This window comes from Aureobasidium melanogenum (assembly GCF_000721775.1).
Source record: "Aureobasidium melanogenum CBS 110374 unplaced genomic scaffold scaffold_11, whole genome shotgun sequence".
Taxonomy (NCBI): domain Eukaryota; kingdom Fungi; phylum Ascomycota; class Dothideomycetes; order Dothideales; family Saccotheciaceae; genus Aureobasidium; species Aureobasidium melanogenum.
The window spans coordinates 665,746-682,432 of record NW_024470063.1 but is presented as its reverse complement, the minus strand read 5'-3'; the positions used below and the strand labels follow the sequence as shown (position 1 = coordinate 682,432).

The window sequence follows — 16,687 nt, the reverse complement described above, 5'->3', positions numbered from 1 at the left end:
AACAATTGTGGCTTTCTATAGTATGAATCTTGCTTGTTGCCTTAGGCGGAATACACTGAAAGTTGCAAACCTTGTTACACGGCCTTCTCATGTCCGAAGTATGTAAACTGTATAGCTGTAGAAATGCACAATATTATCAGAAGTCAGGATAGTGTCCACTGAGAAGCGACAATTGATCGGCTGTCAGTGGACACGCATCCATCTCCGACAAGATGGTGCATATTGATAGTGTACACTTTGCTTTGAGCTGTATTTGAAGTACGGTCGAAGTTGGACACTTTCACAAGACGTGCAGCAGTGGTTGTTAGAAGAGAGTTGACCCTGCAGATCCGTAGTGGAGAGTCGGTGGAGCTGTTGCTTCGGCTGGGACGATCCGGATTCGGCAAGTGCAAGCGTCGCGACGTAGGCAAGTACCTATCAACGCATGATCTCTCCCAATTGATGCCATCTATCTAATGCGTATCAACATAATACAGATTTATACCTATACTATGCGCTCTAAGTCTACCTAAAAGAGTTTGCGGCCTAGAGAAAAGTTGTGGTTGAAAGAACAAGACGAGATTTGTGTTTGCAGCAAGCGCAACATCGGCAAGGTTCCAAGCTAGCCCCAGCCTTCTTTGCTTGACGGACGTTTCATCCATGTTGATGCTTCATCCATGGGCAAGTCTGGGTTATCTGCGATCTGGCAGCGACGCCTTCCTCTCTTTCGCCAACCGGATTGACTAGGAGATGAGTTCGCCCGCTCCTCTGGCCGACCGCGCCAGCGACGCTGCAGACAATTCACACCACTCCGACCAAGAATCTCACCTCCGAGTCCATCAACAAACAAGTAAACAATCCGCCGAACAACCCCACACATACCACGCCCAAGACGACGACTACTCGGACCATGACTACGAACATGACCACCATGACTTCTCTCCTACGCACGACGACTTGTACGATCAAGACGACTCGGACCTGCCGCCGTTACCCATGTCCAGCGACAGTCTGCTGCATCTCACCAACCCCCACAGCGATGTCTACGATGAGCGCGAGATGAGGAGGAAACTCATGGACGTCGAATCCAGCTTCATGCCCGACCTGCTGTCTACCCGCGTCACTCACGAAAGAACTGGTGCCGACGACACCTACCTCAACATCAAACATCAACAAGACAGCGACATCCCTCCCATCCATGAGCAAACGGAAGAAGACATTGTCGAGCAGGGCGCTGAAGATGAGCATGAAGAGGAGGAACAAGAAGACGACGAAATCGCATCCATAACATCTGCCGCTGTCATACAGCCCTCGTCCCCTGCCGCTGCCGCCGCCGAACGTTCTTCAATGCGCGCTGAACCCGTGCGACGTGTCTCCGAGAACGACCACGATCTATCGACTGCCTTTACAAGACTCACCTTGCGCTCCAACGCCTCCAAGGATACCGACCAAAGAGCATCGTCCCGGACCTTGGCACAACCCTCGTCATCTGAACATCGTACCTTGTCCTCGTCTTCCAGAGGGATCCCACACTCATCGGAAGAAGTTTCACAAGAAGCCCCTGCACAACAACCAGAACACTCCTTCTTGTCCATTACCTCAGCCTCGACAAGGCCAGAAGACGTCCCTCTGCCGATCTCGGATAGGAGCTTGCTCGACATGGGAAGCCTTCACTCAGCCTCGTCACGTCTGCAGAAGAGACCAAGTTATTCCTCTCAGAGAAACCCTAGTCACTTGTCTGCTATGTCAAATGCCGATACTGAATACTCTGCTGGCGACTACGCTCTGCAGACAGGCGGCGCCATCCCCGAGGATCACTCCTTCAGCCACGGCCGTCCACTTTCACGCCTTCCCAGTCTTGGTAGTGTTGTTTCAGCAATGTCCAGAGACAGCGAACCCAACCCTCCTCCCTTGAATCGTGGAAATTCAGTTTTGGCAAGCATTCGCGCAGAACGTGCTCTAGGTAGCTTGGAAGAGGAGGACAAAGCTTCAATTGCATCTGATCCTGTTACACCTCGTCCACCTGACACTTTCGAATTCCACGCTCCCACAGACACCATAATCACCAGACATGTTCAGAACATTCAAGTCCCAGACACTGTTGCAAAAGAGTACCGTCAGCAGAACCGCCCTATATCTCCAGACAAGCGTCCAGCCTCTTCGTCCAACGCTCTGACTTTCGGCAATCGTCCAGGTGGTAATCTTACTCTCAAGGAGCAGAATAGCAAGATTGACAAGCTCACCAAGGAGAACTTTGACCTCAAACTCAAAATTCATTTCCTCGACCAGGCCTTGCAAAATCGTTCCGAAGAAGGCGTAAAGGACATGATTAACAAGAATGTCCAATTCCAGACCGATCTCGCCAACGAGCGAAAGGAGAACCAATCTTTACGCCGCAAAATCCGTGATCTTGAGAAGAGACTGAAACAATCAGAGCTGGATCTTGCAGAAGCCCGTAAAGCTGCTCAAGAGGCGGCTGGTAATGGCCACGAAGAGCTTGAGTATGAGATCTTACAGCTGAGCGAAGAACTCGATAGAAAGACGATACAGATCGCACACTTGTCTGCTGAAAACATGGCCAAGGAGGTGGAGAAGCGCAAAATGAAAGAATACATGACTGCCATGAATGAGAGACGGGGTTCAGAGCATGATATTGTGGAAGAAGAATCCGTAAGTATTGTCTCAGACATGTAAGACAACAAACTGATACATGTGTCTAGGAGATGTGGAAGGACCTTCTCACAACGGAGACTGCTCGTAGAGAACAGGCTGAAGAGGACATTCGCAAACTTCGTGAAGAAGTCATCATGCTAAGGAGCGAAAAGGCTTCAGAAGCAAGCAGAGGACTCGGCATCAACAGGATGAGCAAAATCCGATCCCAGTCTACTGGATCAGAACATGTCGACACTCGCAGCGGCGCCATCTCAGCCTCAAGCTCCACTCTCGTCGACCAGCTGCAGCACGAAAACGCAGAATTGCGCCGCGATCTTGGTGCTCAAACGTCAATGCTCACTTCTCGTAACCGCGAGAGAGAACGTTTGCAGCAAGAGATCGAGGACTTGAAATTGCTGCATCGCAAGGTAGAAGGTGGTCGCTCCCTGACAAGTGACAGCATCTTAGACCGTTCCGTATCACGACAAAATCAATACCAACGATCAACTTCTCGAACCAGTGGTCAAACTCAAGCTACCATGAGCGATGCTGAAAGAGACGGGTACGAACAACGTGAAGGCATTTTGCGTGACCAAAACGCCGCACTTAGACTGGACTTCCAGGACATGCAACGACAATTCAATGAGCAAACAGAACTTATCGCGGAGCTCGAAGAGGCTGTACAAATCTCGGAGAATGAGCTGGACGCAGCTGTTGAAGATCTGAGGACAGTCCAGAACCAGCGTAACGAAGCCATACAACAATTGGAAGCGACAGAAATGGAACTCGAACAGGTCAAGGCCGATCACGAGAAACTCAGGATCGAAGCTGTTAGTGCCATTGAAGATCTGGAGGACAGCCTTGACAAGACGGAACAAGGACGCGAACGTATTGCTTCAGACTTGAAGGACCGCGAGGATGACTTCAAAGCCCTGCAGCACGAGTTGCATAGCCTCAACGACAGTCTTGTCCAGCTGGAAGATGATAGAACAGCAGCTATGAAGCGCATCGAGATGCTTGAACAAGAGCTCGAAGACGCGAACACTGAACTTGACGAGATGGAAAAAAACTTGCGCGAGACTGCACTGAAGAACAGCCGGCTTGATGTTCAGGCAGAATCTCTGCATAATGAAATTTCCTTCCTTCGTGAAGAGCAAGAAGGCGACAAGATCAAGATAGGCGACCTGGAAAACAATCTCGCCGCTGCTCAGCAGATGATTCAGGACGAGAAGGAGAAAATGCAAGAGCTCGAGGAGAGTCTTGTGGAAGAACGTCGCCAGCGTGAGATTGTCGACAATCAGTCCAAGCAGGAGGTACAGCAGATGATTGATGATCTCAATGACGAGAATGCAAAGTCGAAGGATGAAGTCAGAAGCATCAAGCAGACTCTTCGTCAAGCGGAAATTGAGACCACAAAGTATAAGACCAGATTGGAAGAGCTCGAGACCAACCTGAGACGGGTTCTTGGTGATAGACGCTCCGGCTGGCTTCAGGAGATTCAGAGAATGCAGGACGAGTTGGAGAACACCATTGTTGACCTTAGCGAGGCAAAGGCACAGCTGGCAGAGAAGGATCGTCTGCTACGCAACAGGGATCAACTACTCGAAAGCAGTGGCTTGGAAAGCAAAAGACTGTCCGAGATGCTGGAGAAGGAACGTTCTCTCCGCCGCAAAGACCTCCACCAGTTCGAGCAGTCTCAACGCGGCAACTCTACCAATGCACGCATGATGGCCCAACACGAATCTCGCGCACTGGATCTGGAAAATGCTCGTAGTCAAGACCGCCGCAAGATGATTCAGCTTGAACAACAATACCGTGATCAACTGGTCGAGCGTAACCAACTGCTGTTCACTCTGTGGACGAGGCTTTCAACTCTGTGCGGCAACGCATGGGCTTCTCACCACAGCAGCGTCAATGGTGAACCCACATCGATTGACAGCATATCCCGCAACCTCCAACCCTTCACCCACAACATCCTTTCCGCGATCAAGACCATCGAAACTTTGATGTCAAACTGCAAGGCTCAAATCCGCAGTGTCGAGAAGAATCTACGCAAAGACTACCAAGTTCTAGAGCAGAACCTCGACGTCCGCGTCAAGAAGATGGAGTTCTTGGAGCGCGCAGTCAAGGATGCACAATCAGCCATCGAAGTGCAAGCCCAAGAATCCGCCCAGCTACGCTCGCAACAAAACATGAACAGATCCTCCAAGACCATCATCGAAGAAGTCACGAAACTAAAGCAAGAGATTAAGATTCTCAAAGCCGAAATCCGCTTCCACAAATCTGCTGCAGAGAAGACTACTCCGAAGGATACTGCTACAGACAGAAAAGACACGAGTAATCAACTTACGCCTCGAGCTAGTATGGCAAATTCATTGCTCAGACATCATTCTAGTTCTGCGATTGAAGTGCTACAAGGACAAAACCAACCTCCCACAACGGCCAAGAATCCTTCTATCGTTATTGCTACACCGCCTATTCAACCTTCTGAGCAACGCTGGATCCACAGACTTAAGGAGCTGGAACGACGACTCAAGGCAGAAAGAGAAGGTAGATTATTAGATCGCAAGGGCGCGAGACAAAGACTTGAAGAACGAGACTCTCAACTTGAGGATCTGAGGGGTATGCTGGAGAGGGAGAGGGATAGAAGAGGCAGTATTGGTAGTTCGCAGCAGTGGGAGGAAGGTGGTGAAGAGGGGAGGAGTAGTAGGCTTTCGAGATTTAGTGGGAGAACTAGGGAGGGTAGAGAGAGGGAGGGAAGCGTTGATTGATTGTGCCCAAAGACTGTTGAGCAGTGGGCAAGAGCAACGGAAAATGTAATATTCTAGATTTTCTGGTTGGGTTTCGCTTCTTTTATTTCTCTCTTTGTATCCCGCAGGGGCGTGAGAGTTTCTATACTGATCACTTTTTGTTTCTTCCGAAGTCTGTGTCCTACACGGAGAGGTCAGAGTTCCAAGGTGTACATGTCACATGTTCTTCGAACAGTTCAGCAGGACAAAAGAGTTTGAGCAGATTCGAAAATAGATCAATTTGTATTAGTGTATTGGAAGACTATATCGAAAAAAGACGCTCACCTGTAACGCTAGAAACACACAACTCACCTATTATGACCAGCACTACAAACCATAGTACGACAAGTCAATATCATCATCAGAAGAAGAAGCAGGCGTATCAGGGCGAGTGTCAAGGGGACTTTTAGAAGGAGCAGGAGTCGCAAAAGTCCTTTTCGAGTCATCAGTCTTGTGGGAAGGGAACTCAGACGAGTCAGAAAGGTGACTTGGAAGGCTGTGTTTGCGCAACACTTGCAGTCACAGTCACAGCACAACCTGCGAAGCGTTTTGAGGCATTTTTTGCAACCGCAGTTCTCCAGTTGGCACAACTTGCAGTCGCACTCGCTGTCAGAGTCGCTAGGTGACAACGGGGCATAGAAGTCGATGGTTTTAGCTACAGCAATAGCCTTGTCGGCCCATTTCTCGTAGTCGCAAGCGTCCATGTTGAGAGTGTGGCTGTCTGGGTGATTTTGGATTTCGGCAGGCAGAGTTTTGAATACAGTGTCAGGGAGTTGTCCATAGTACCCGCCTTCAAGTTTCTGCGAGATCTTGGCGTCGACGGCTTCACGGTCAGCATCCTTGAAGCGATTGTTCTCGATGGCGAATTTGAAAGCCTTGAATGGATCATTGTCATCAATATTGGAAGTCAAGCGGGAATGACGACGAACGGCCCAGTCAGGAGTTAGGCGGTCGGTGTAGTAGTCAACGGTAAACTGCGAAGCGCCAATCTGCTTGATCAAGTCGAGAACGGTAGTCTTCGGATCAGCCCAAATATCGAGAATGATAGAGTTGTGGGCAATGTCAGGGGTCGATAGCCATAGCATCAGCTTACCCATGAAGTCGAACCAGGCGTAGACATCAGAAGGATCCATAGAGCCCGGACTGAGTCTAACTTCAACAGTTTTCTTGCCACTGGATGAGCGAAGATTTTCAAGATTGACGGCTAGATAACGAGAAGGTAGCTGTTGCCCAGCGCTACAATTGGCGTAAAGGTCCAGGAAATCTTTGACTTTATTAAATCCCGAGAGCCTTTCAAGCCAGGCTGGAACATTGGCATCTTGCAGGGCTGAAATGACGGCTCTACGATCTTCGGGCCTGGATCTTCCAGAAGATACATCGACTTGCAGGCGAAGATTCTCAAGGAAGAATCTGGATCCAGAACCAACAAACCGGCTCTGTTTGGCCTTTTGTTCGTACTTGTACACGGCGTTTGGCCTCTGCTGGACACCAGGATCGGGGTGACCTCTATAGCGAAGAATTGGGATTCTCGAGCAGGTCAAGATCTGGTCAAATTGTCTTTCAAGAGCGGTAAAAACACCAAACATTCCAAGAGAAGTTTTGACAGGAGGCTGATTTTTACCATTTCCAAAGTGAACGTGGTAACCAGTATTCTTGTTGATGGCCAGACAATATCCAGGGTCCGAGAATGCTTCATTGACTCTTTGGATGACAGTAAAAATCTCAGTCTTAGCATCCCAGGCAAAGGGCTCACCAGTGCATGGGTATACTTGATCAAGAGGACAGGGTGTAGGCTTGGTGAAGTTCATGACTCTGGATACAATCTCCATGTTGAAGAAAGTAGAACCTGTGGGGACGTGAACAAGCTCATCGTTGTCAGGCCTAACGCTTCCATCTTTGATCATCTTCCAACTTGCGTAGGAATAGCCTTGAGGGAAGTCTTTGGGGTCGAGAAGGCCAAGGAAGGGTAGCTTCCAGCAGTGGATTTGATTGCACTTGGAGCAAGGCAGAAGGATAGGCTGACGTAGAGCATTCGAGAGGTGGCGCTGAGGGTCGACACCAGAAGGGGCATACGCAATTACTTCCAACTCAATCCCGGATGTCATGTTTGTCAGGATAGAAGGCTGACCAGCAGCAGCATTGCTGACAGAAATGGAGGAAGACATTGAAGCGAGTCTGAGTATTGTGTTAGTGTTAGTGGATTCGAGACTCCGACATACTGCCCAGAGCAAGGATATACATTTTGTAGTAGATCATGGCGATTGGTATCGCCGTGCTGCTTGAGACAATGAACAATGAGTCTCAAGAATGCGGACAAAGGCGTTCAGAGGCCGTGACAGAGATCAAAGCATGCATGTAAGCCAAATGAGCTATAGCGACGAAAGGAACAATGAGAAGATTGGTGAGTTGTTTTCCTTTGACAGGAAACAATGGTTTCGGCAAGGACGCCCACAAGAAAGGGCGACACAGTGATGCAGCATCGGATGTGACGCAACGCCAGCCAGTTCACTTGGGGCGGTCGAGTCGAATGATACTGTGATAGTTGGAATGAAGTTCAAAGGATGAATATAGTTTGTGTATTGCTGTATATTTCCGAGGCCGCATGTTGAATGACCTCAGTTCAAAATGTACTTCAACAACCAACGCAAGAAGCGCAATTGAAGAAGTTTTGAGAGACTCTCGGCTCTCATGTCTCTGTCAGGACATGAGGTTCGTAGTCAGCACCACATACAGGTGGTCTCTCATTCGCCAACCATAAAAAAGAAGTGTGAAACACCATCCTCACCCGAGTAATCGGAATCGAATTATTCCTTCGTAGAAGAAACGCTGCGTATTGCACTCAAGTATCGCAAAGTCAGACTTTGCATACAATCTTCGCACCGGCTCCCATAGAAACGCTATCTCTCCCTTTCAAAAAAGCCACCGTGAAGCAGCTTTTTGGCCAGTCAAGACGTTCTGAAATTTCTGATGCCAGGTGCAGACGTGTCACGTCAGGCCCTCGCAGGCAGTGACTCAGAGCTTGTGCCCAACTCGTGAAAGTGGTTGCAAGGTGAGTTGTGGTTATGTGAAGATTACTCCGAATTTCTCATTTGCAAGTGGTAAAAGGACGAAATGATTGCTCATTCTGTCTGTGTGGAAGCAAAGAAACGCAGCTTTGGTGAGGATGGTGCTTGGAGAAACAAAAAGGCAGGTGAACGCGAAAAAGAAGTTTTGGACCCTCGAGATTTTGTATGCCAAGACTTTCGCGTCATCCCCGGCCGAAGTGGTTGTTTAATTTACCGAGTGAATGCTCGCTCTTTTGCGAGACAACATTCACAATCACTTCACAACAATGGGTTCAGAAGATGGAGATCGCAGAAGGCGTCGTGATAGTAGAGAGAGACGCTCTGACAGACCATATGATCGTAGGAGAAGATCTGTGAGCAGGGACGACGACGACAGAAGAGAGAGAGACAGACGAAGCCGACGATACGACGATGACGGCAAGGACAGAAGGAGAAGACACTACAGTCACTCAAGGAGCCCGAGACGAAGACACGACAGAGAACGAAGCTCACGGAAAGAAGACGCATCATCATCACCGCCGCCAAAACGAAGAAGACGTTCATACTCGAAATCAAAGTCACCTCCACCTCGCCGCGCTCGTGGGCCTCTACCCTCACAACAAGATCAATTTCGCCAAGGAGACGGCGCTGATCCAGCAGAGCCAGTTGTAGAAAAGCAGAAGCCCAACTTCAACGCGACAGGACTACTTGCCAAAGAAGCGAATACTGTGGCAGGCACAAATACCGTCCTCAAATATCACGAGCCGCCCGAGGCGCGCAAACCACCAAGCAAAGAGCAATGGCGCATGTTCGTCTTCAAGGGCAAGGACATGATTGATACCATCCACCTCTACTCGCGCAGCTGCTGGCTCATGGGACGCGATCAAGCCATCGCCGACTTCCATTTAGAACACCCGAGCATCAGCAAGCAGCACGCTGTTGTGCAGTTCAGACACATCACAAAGACAAACGAGTACGGAGATAAGCTAAGCAAGGTCAAGCCATATCTCATTGACTTGGACAGCGCGAACGGAACGCGACTGAACGGCGAGAAGATTGGAGGTAGTCGATACATTGAGCTGCGGGACGGCGATGTCGTGGGCTTTGGCGACAGCGAGAGAGAATATGTCATGATGCTGCCCAAATGATATACTTAGTATACTGCATAAACGAAAGAAGTCTAATCAAAAAGCATAAAATGATCAAATATTTAATTGTCCATTTGTTTGCCATTATTTTGTCAGTGACGTATCGATTGCGCCGAATTGTCAAAGACGCGGGTCACTCGAAACACGACTTTGCGCTGTCTGTCGACCTTCAATCAGCAATTGAACCAACACAACCAATGCAATGACGAGCACACTTCAAGCCCCTCGAAGGGCGACCACTCTAATCCTGTCCCTCCAACAATCCTCCTTCCGCCCGCTCTCCCAACGCCATCAACTTCTCTACGCCAACACCTTCAGACTCTATTCGACGCAACCACCCTCCGAAAACGTCGACGAAAAGACCAAAGACCTACCTCCCAAGGAACCTTCCCAACCAGATGAAGACGGCATCAACGGCCCCTTATCTACGCTCCCACCACCCCTCACTCTCCCCGAAAAAGGCTCGTCCTCCACACCAGCCCATCTCTTCCAGATCGGCCGCGCATACGGAAAGTTCTACTGGGCTGGCGTAAAAGCAACATGGAGCAACCGCAAACGTGCAAAAGCCCTAAAGACCTCCATCACATCTGCAAACCGCGCTGCCGGGTTACCTAACATACCTAGACCTTTACTCGCACATTTGGAGTTTTACTATGAGAACGTCACAGACGGCAAGGACAAACTCACAAGGACGAATTTCCAATTGCTCATGAGGGAACAATACGACTCTAGAAAACTGCCTCCGTTTGCATTGATGGTGGCGCTGTTTGGAGAGTGGTTACCGCTAATCGTACCTTTTGTACCCTCAGCCGTCCCTCGCACCTGCAGAATCCCCAAGCAAATCGAAGACATGCGAAAAGGCGTCGAAGAACGCCGCAAGAAATCTTTCCGCCAGGGACTAAAAACGCCAAAACCTGCAGAGGAAAATGACGAAAAGATGCCTACGAGTATGGCAGGAGGCAAAAAGGCATTGCCGAGATTGTACCAATCTATGCGTACAGCCCAACACATCGTCAAGCTAGGAAAGACAGAGTCTATGCACGTATCACGAGTACTCGGGATCGGAGGAAGACTTTTCGACAGTATGGGTGTGCAACACCCACTCTTCCCCGTAAAACTGATGAGACATCTTGGATACTTGCACATCGACGACGAACTATTGCTTCAAGACTGGGTGTTGAGCCACTTGACATTGAGCACAGAAGAAACCCGCATAGCATGCGAGGAACGCGGTATCGATGTGGTGGGCAGAGGCGAGAGCGAAATGAAAGAAGACCTGAGTAAATGGCTTGAAGGCAGAAAAAGAGATGACGGTAGCTATGGCGAGATTTTGAAGATGTTGTTTACAAGGTACGTTGTCATTCCAGCTGTTGAGGAGATTTCTGATATGCTAACGTTTTTTCGCTTCTACAGACCTAATGTTTGGGGTCAATCTCAGATCGAGGCTGCTCCAGAGTCAAATGAATAAGCTTTCTGATTACACAGAATAAGACGTGTATAGCTGGCACCATAGAAGAGCACATATACCCGATAGAATCAAGACATCACACATCTTTCAATTGGACGTATGCTACTCATTCGACGACGTTTGCAAAAAGGGAAACAGTACACACCACTTTCACCGCTTTCGAAAACAAAGTGTGGTCAAATGGGACATGTCCATGTAGCCAGTCTTGTCCATATCATTGTCAACTCATCTATATAATCCATCCGTCTCATTCTGTTTTCGAGGTCTGTCATGTACATGAAGAAAAGGGGGAAAGGAAACTCATCATTTAGCTTTTCTCTCCATGCATTCAATCTGATTGAAAGAAAAAAAGAAAAGAAATACTCAAGAATCAAGACATTCAAGCGAGGCTAACCACCTCCCTCACTCGAACAAAAAAACAACGCATCTCAAAAATGCTCCGTAGATGCAAATTACCAAACAAACCCTCCAACAACAGAACAAAAAATGCTTGTATGCTGGTAATGTGGTCGAGGACTTGAAGCCGGGCTCATCAACCCGATCAAGATGCAGAAGAAGAAAACAAGAAGAAAAAGTTGCGCAGAAACAGGGGGTATAATGCGCTGGTGTGCTCGGGCAGGAAGATCCATACCCAGTCGTCGTGATCATGATGCATATGTCGGAATCTCGCCTCTGGTTTTCGTATCATGCTTTTTTGTAGTATCGTATCATTTGCAGATCAATTGCAAGTCTTTAAGATCATTCATCCGTGAGTCTTTCCAAAAGATGAATACTCAAGATCATAACCAAAAGACCAATGGTAACGATGAGTAGCAATGCAAAGCTGAACCAGCCCAGGACCATGGCTGATGTTCCAACGCCTGATTTTATGCTGCCGTTGCCCATGTCTTGAGCGACTTGTGCTGCGGCTACTGATGCTGTGTGTTGCCATAGTACAGATACTAGGACAAAGACTGAGGCGATGAAGATTAGTGCGAGGGCTGTTTGTGAGACTGGACGTGAAGGAAAAGGTTTCACGTCAACTTCTGAGCCAGTGGCACGGTCACGTTCTTCATGCCAGCCAGGGAAAGAGGCGAGAAGAAGGAAGCAGAGGAAAGCGAATATGATGGCGATGATACTGTTCGGGTTTGATCAGCGAGGAATTTTTCTTAGTCAAGTAGGTCAGTACTTACATCAGCCAGGGGAAGACGACGGAGTTCTTGAAGGTATTTGCGACCCAGATCAAGTTCATGGGATCTTTGTCGATGCTGATCTGCTCGGCCAGCAGGGTAGCATTGTTGGAGCAGAGGTAGTTGCCTGCATCTGATGCAATGCACAGGCCAAAGTATCCAACTCTTACTTCCAATTGCGTCTGTCCAACAATGTTGGCAATAGCGGCAGTGACGCCTGGATCGACTTGCGCTGGATCGTATGTCGGTGTGTATGTTTGGTAGTAGAAGTCGATGAGGAATATTCCCGGTATCAATGGTGAACTTGAGGAACACCCTGCCAATAATAGTGCTGCGAACCAAGCTTGTTAGTGATGGGTAGGCAACGATGATAGTTAGTCTGACTTACAAAGAAGAATAATGGCAACAGCAATCAGTATCATAAGGATGTGGTGATAACCGATGAAAGGTATCAGACGTTGAATGCCAACGGCAAAGCCAATACCTCCTGCCATGGCTTGCTCTGAAATGTCCTCTTTTGCTTAGACAATGTCCTGTGTTCTGCCGGTGGCCGAGCAAGAGGTTGGAGGAATGCAGATGCGTCTTTACACAATGGCTCTTGGTGTGTCTTCGCGTGTCTTGACTCGTGGAATGTGGAGGTTTGGATGGCCTGAAGGTGTGGAGAAGTAGGTAATAGTCGTTGCAAAAAGCCGCTAGATGATGGTCTTTCAGTTTATCGTCCAGAAAACCGTATGTAACGTGTGGGTTCGTAGGAAAAAAGTCAGAAGTGAGAGAAAGCAATGGAAACGCGGCGCGTGTATGCCCTTGTCTCTTTTGCTGCACGACAAAATGGCGAGGTTGGTCTGGTGCTAAATGAATTTCCTGCCACACCCCAGCCTCCCTCGCCCAAAGACCATGATGATCGTTGGTAAATACTTGGTTGCGTGGGGAACCAAGGGCAACCGCGCTAAAATCAGGGAACTCTCCCGCACCCGCTTCCCGTCGGTCTGACGTGCGCACGAGCCAATCGGCGTCTTTTTGCTCAACGTGGTCATCGACCTCAAGTTCGACATTGGGAAGAGGACAATACGGTGAAGATACACTTGAGGACAACCACGAGATAGACACATGGTCGGGCAACAGGAGTTACAGGAGCGGTAATGTGAAAATGGTTCAGATCTGTAATAGATTGTCATGTCGCTTTTTTCTAGCACTGGAAACTACATGTTTCCTGGTATCATAGCAAGGTCACAGGTTGAAGCTGTGTCTGCCTTTTCGTAACCTAACACCCCTCCTTCCGTTTTTTATCCCATGTTGAATATCGTTTCATCCCAAGACGCCATTAGATGCAATCAAATCACTAGTACGCAAGCCCAACTTCGACCTGCTTAGATGGGCAGAGGGAAGGTGCAGGCCCACTGGGCGATCTCAGACTTGAGCTTGTTGATCTCCTCAACCTCGCCAGAGGCGACCTTGGCCTTGAAGTCCTTGAGCTTGTTGTTGTCCTTGGGCAGGTCGGCCTGGACAGACTTGCAGAGCTTGACGGCCTGGTCAATGTAGCCAGCAATACGCTCGAAGTCCTTCTCGCCCATACCACGGGAAGTCATGGCGGGGGCACCAATTCTGATACCGCAAGGAGTCAAGGCAGACTTGTCACCAGGGGTGGTGTTCTTGTTGCAAGCAATGTTGATCTGCTCGAGGACGGCCTCAACACGGGCACCGTCAAGAGACTGGGGCTTCAGGTCAATGAGAACCATGTGGTTGTCAGTACCGCCAGTGACGAGGGTGTAGCCAAGCTTCTTGAACTCGTGCTCGAGGGCCTTGGCGTTGTTGATGACCTGCTGCTGGTACTGTCTGAACTCGTCAGACTGGGCCTGCTTGAGGGCAACAGCAAGAGCGGTGATGGTGTGGTTGTGAGGACCACCCTGGTGACCAGGGAAGACAGAGAAGTTGATGGGGCCCTCAAGGTCGTAGAGGGTCTGGACCTCCTTGCCAGCCTTCATCTCAGTCTTGCGGACACCCTTGCGGAAGAAGATCATGGCACCACGGGGACCACGGAGCGACTTGTGGGTGGTGGTGGTGACAATGTCGGCGTAGGGGAAGGGAGAGTCGTTGACGCGACCGGCGATCAGACCGGAGATGTGGGCCATGTCGACCATGAGGTAGCAGCCGACCTTGTCGCAGATCTCGCGGAAGCGCTTGTAGTCGATGGTGCGGCAATAGGCAGAGGTACCGGCAACGATGACCTTGGGTCTGTACATGAGAGCGTTCTGCTCGAGCTGGTCGTAGTCGATGATGCCAGTCTCGAGGTTGACACGGTAGGGGAAGGTCTCGAAGTAGGTGGATACAGCAGAGATCCTGCAAAGCGTGTTAGAGGGGCTCCCTGGCTGCTTCGTGGGTAGAGTCCATTTGCTTACTTTCTCTGGGGAGTCTGGTAACCGTGGGACAAGTGACCACCGTGGGGCAGGTCAAGACCCATCAAGCGGTCGTGAGGACGCATGATGGCCTGGTAGACCTGAAGGTTGGCAGGAGAGCCGGACAAGCACTGGACGTTGACACCCCACTTCTCAGAGTCAAGGCCGAAGGTCTCGAGAGCGCGCTTCTGGCAAGTGAGCTCGATGGCATCAATGTGCTCGTTACCACCGTAGTAGCGGGCACCGGGGTAACCCTCGGAGTACTTGTTGCTCATGGGCGAACCCAGAGCGTCAAAGACAGCGCGCGAGGTGACGTTCTCCGAGGCAATCAGAAGGATAGACTCGCGCTGGCGCTGAATCTCCTTCTTCATGATCTCGGCGATCTCAGGGTCGGTCTCGACGAGAGACTTCTCCATGAGCTATGCATAGTGAGTACTCGAGCTCAATTAAGACTGTCGCATTAGAATACTGACATCGCGATGGCTTTCGGGAAGAGCGTAAGAAGACATGGTGTGTATGTGTGTGTGCAACAACGGAAAGGAAGTTGAGGAAATAAAGAAGAAGGCGACAGCTATGAGCAATAAGTACCAACAGTGGGGCAGGATTTTTTGCCCATGCGGGCGTGTTAGACTTTCTGAGCTGCTCCGGACGCGGAGTCCCAGTCTGGAAACATAACCCTACTTGGCATCCACGAATAAAGCCACATTGTCCTTCCTCCTTCCATACATAGATCCGCGGCTGTGAGGAGAGCCTTGATTGTTATATAAAGATTCACGGCAGTTGTTCTGACCGGACCTTTGCTTCCCATGAGGCAAGAGCTTGCATACTGTCGTCGTGTGAAGCTGGCTTTCGTTGTCAAGGAGTTTTACGGAGCACCCGCTGCCGCAATCGGTCCGCGAACGCACTGACTCCGATGGCTGACTCTTGTCTTCTCAACCTTTACCACACATGTCGCCGGTGCAAGGGTCATTATGTATAAAGATGACCACTTCAATGGGCGGCGAGAAGCTGTCTTCTCATCCTTCCGACTGTGCCCATGATTCTTCCATTCTGCCTGGACACGTGCTTGACCGGATTCTTAGAGGACCGATTCTTCCATCTTGCCTACATCTGCTAATTGAAGCACTCTTCTAAGGCCCTCTGCATGACAGTCTCGATGATTACCACTGTTTGAAGACCATCCACCTTACCAAATAACCTACAAAACTTGCCCATGTCTGGAGACTGAATACTGCTACCCTCAAGGAATTTGGTTTCCTACCGTGTGGGCTTCTTGTGATCACAACGTGTCACAAGAATACGACCAAGATCTAGACCAGATCTTATGGAGAGCTTAACATCATCGAGCGGCCCAGGTTACCTAGCTTGAGTCTGGACAGAGCCTGGTAAAAGCAATGCCCAGTGTCTATGGTGAGACTTGGACAAAAGGTAAGGAACAAAAGCTATATCACTGCCGCTTCTGTGGATCGAACACAGTGCCTCCAGAATACTCCTGATACAGGAAGACATGAAGTGGACTTCAGTCTGGCGCTCTCCCAGATGAGCTAAAGCGGCTTGTGGTTGAAAGATTGAAATTTGGTGGCTTTACGAAAGCGCCGACGCCGATAGTAGCGAGCTTCTGGAGGGGTCCAAGCATCAGACCAATGGGGAACACAAGCAGAAGACCAGCAAGTCGATGTATCAGGCAAGAGGTAGGTGGGTCGGGATAGAACGCTGGTAAAGCATTGAAACAAGGAAGATGCGGTCAATGGAAGGTGAAAGGAAAAGAACAGGGAGAAGATCGAGAGTTAGCTAGACGTCACACGCAGGGCCTTTGCCGAATTGGGAACAAAGTGCCAAATGAAACGCGACCGACGCGAGACGCGACTGGTCGACCCTTCACTCGCAGTCGAACAAAACATTGACGTTGCTCTCACAACTTGGTCACTTTGCCTTTTTGCATTCACCTCTAATTTCAGACGCATCTCCTTTCTTCCGTCACATATACATAAATCGCATCCTTCCACAATTATCAAAAGCGCAGCATCTCTCTCAGTCTCATCACA

At 49.5% G+C, this 16,687-nt stretch overlaps 5 protein-coding genes across 5 annotated transcripts; 2 read left to right on the top strand and 3 right to left on the bottom strand.

The window, feature by feature from the left end:
- Nucleotides 1-5,728: 5,728 nt before the first annotated feature.
- Nucleotides 5,729-7,525, bottom strand: M437DRAFT_49709 (uncharacterized protein; the record flags this gene model as incomplete). Its single annotated transcript, XM_041021882.1, has 2 exons — nucleotides 5,729-6,624; nucleotides 6,661-7,525. 2 exons carry the CDS (start codon nucleotides 7,523-7,525, stop codon nucleotides 5,729-5,731), a joined length of 1,761 nt encoding a protein of 586 aa, XP_040879615.1.
- Nucleotides 7,526-9,159: 1,634 nt separating this feature from the next.
- M437DRAFT_31862 (SMAD/FHA domain-containing protein) lies at nucleotides 9,160-9,600 on the top strand (the record flags this gene model as incomplete). The annotated part of the gene is made up of 1 exon (XM_041019221.1): nucleotides 9,160-9,600. A coding segment is annotated over one exon (441 nt), but the record flags the coding sequence as incomplete, so codon positions are not given.
- A 214-nt stretch (nucleotides 9,601-9,814) lies between these two features.
- M437DRAFT_66444 (uncharacterized protein) lies at nucleotides 9,815-11,080 on the top strand (the record flags this gene model as incomplete). The annotated part of the gene is made up of 2 exons (XM_041024747.1): nucleotides 9,815-10,962; nucleotides 11,026-11,080. 2 exons carry the CDS (start codon nucleotides 9,815-9,817, stop codon nucleotides 11,078-11,080), a joined length of 1,203 nt encoding a protein of 400 aa, XP_040879613.1.
- Nucleotides 11,081-11,818: 738 nt separating this feature from the next.
- On the bottom strand, nucleotides 11,819-12,743 carry M437DRAFT_66443 (membrane fusion mating protein FIG1; the record flags this gene model as incomplete). Its single annotated transcript, XM_041024746.1, has 3 exons — nucleotides 11,819-12,197; nucleotides 12,253-12,565; nucleotides 12,638-12,743. The coding sequence occupies 3 exons, from the start codon at nucleotides 12,741-12,743 to the stop codon at nucleotides 11,819-11,821; spliced, it is 798 nt and encodes a 265-aa protein (XP_040879612.1).
- Nucleotides 12,744-13,616: 873 nt separating this feature from the next.
- M437DRAFT_75707 (glycine hydroxymethyltransferase) lies at nucleotides 13,617-15,151 on the bottom strand (the record flags this gene model as incomplete). Its single annotated transcript, XM_041026471.1, has 3 exons — nucleotides 13,617-14,586; nucleotides 14,646-15,061; nucleotides 15,116-15,151. The coding sequence occupies 3 exons, from the start codon at nucleotides 15,149-15,151 to the stop codon at nucleotides 13,617-13,619; spliced, it is 1,422 nt and encodes a 473-aa protein (XP_040879611.1).
- Between the last annotated feature and the right edge of the window lie 1,536 nt (nucleotides 15,152-16,687).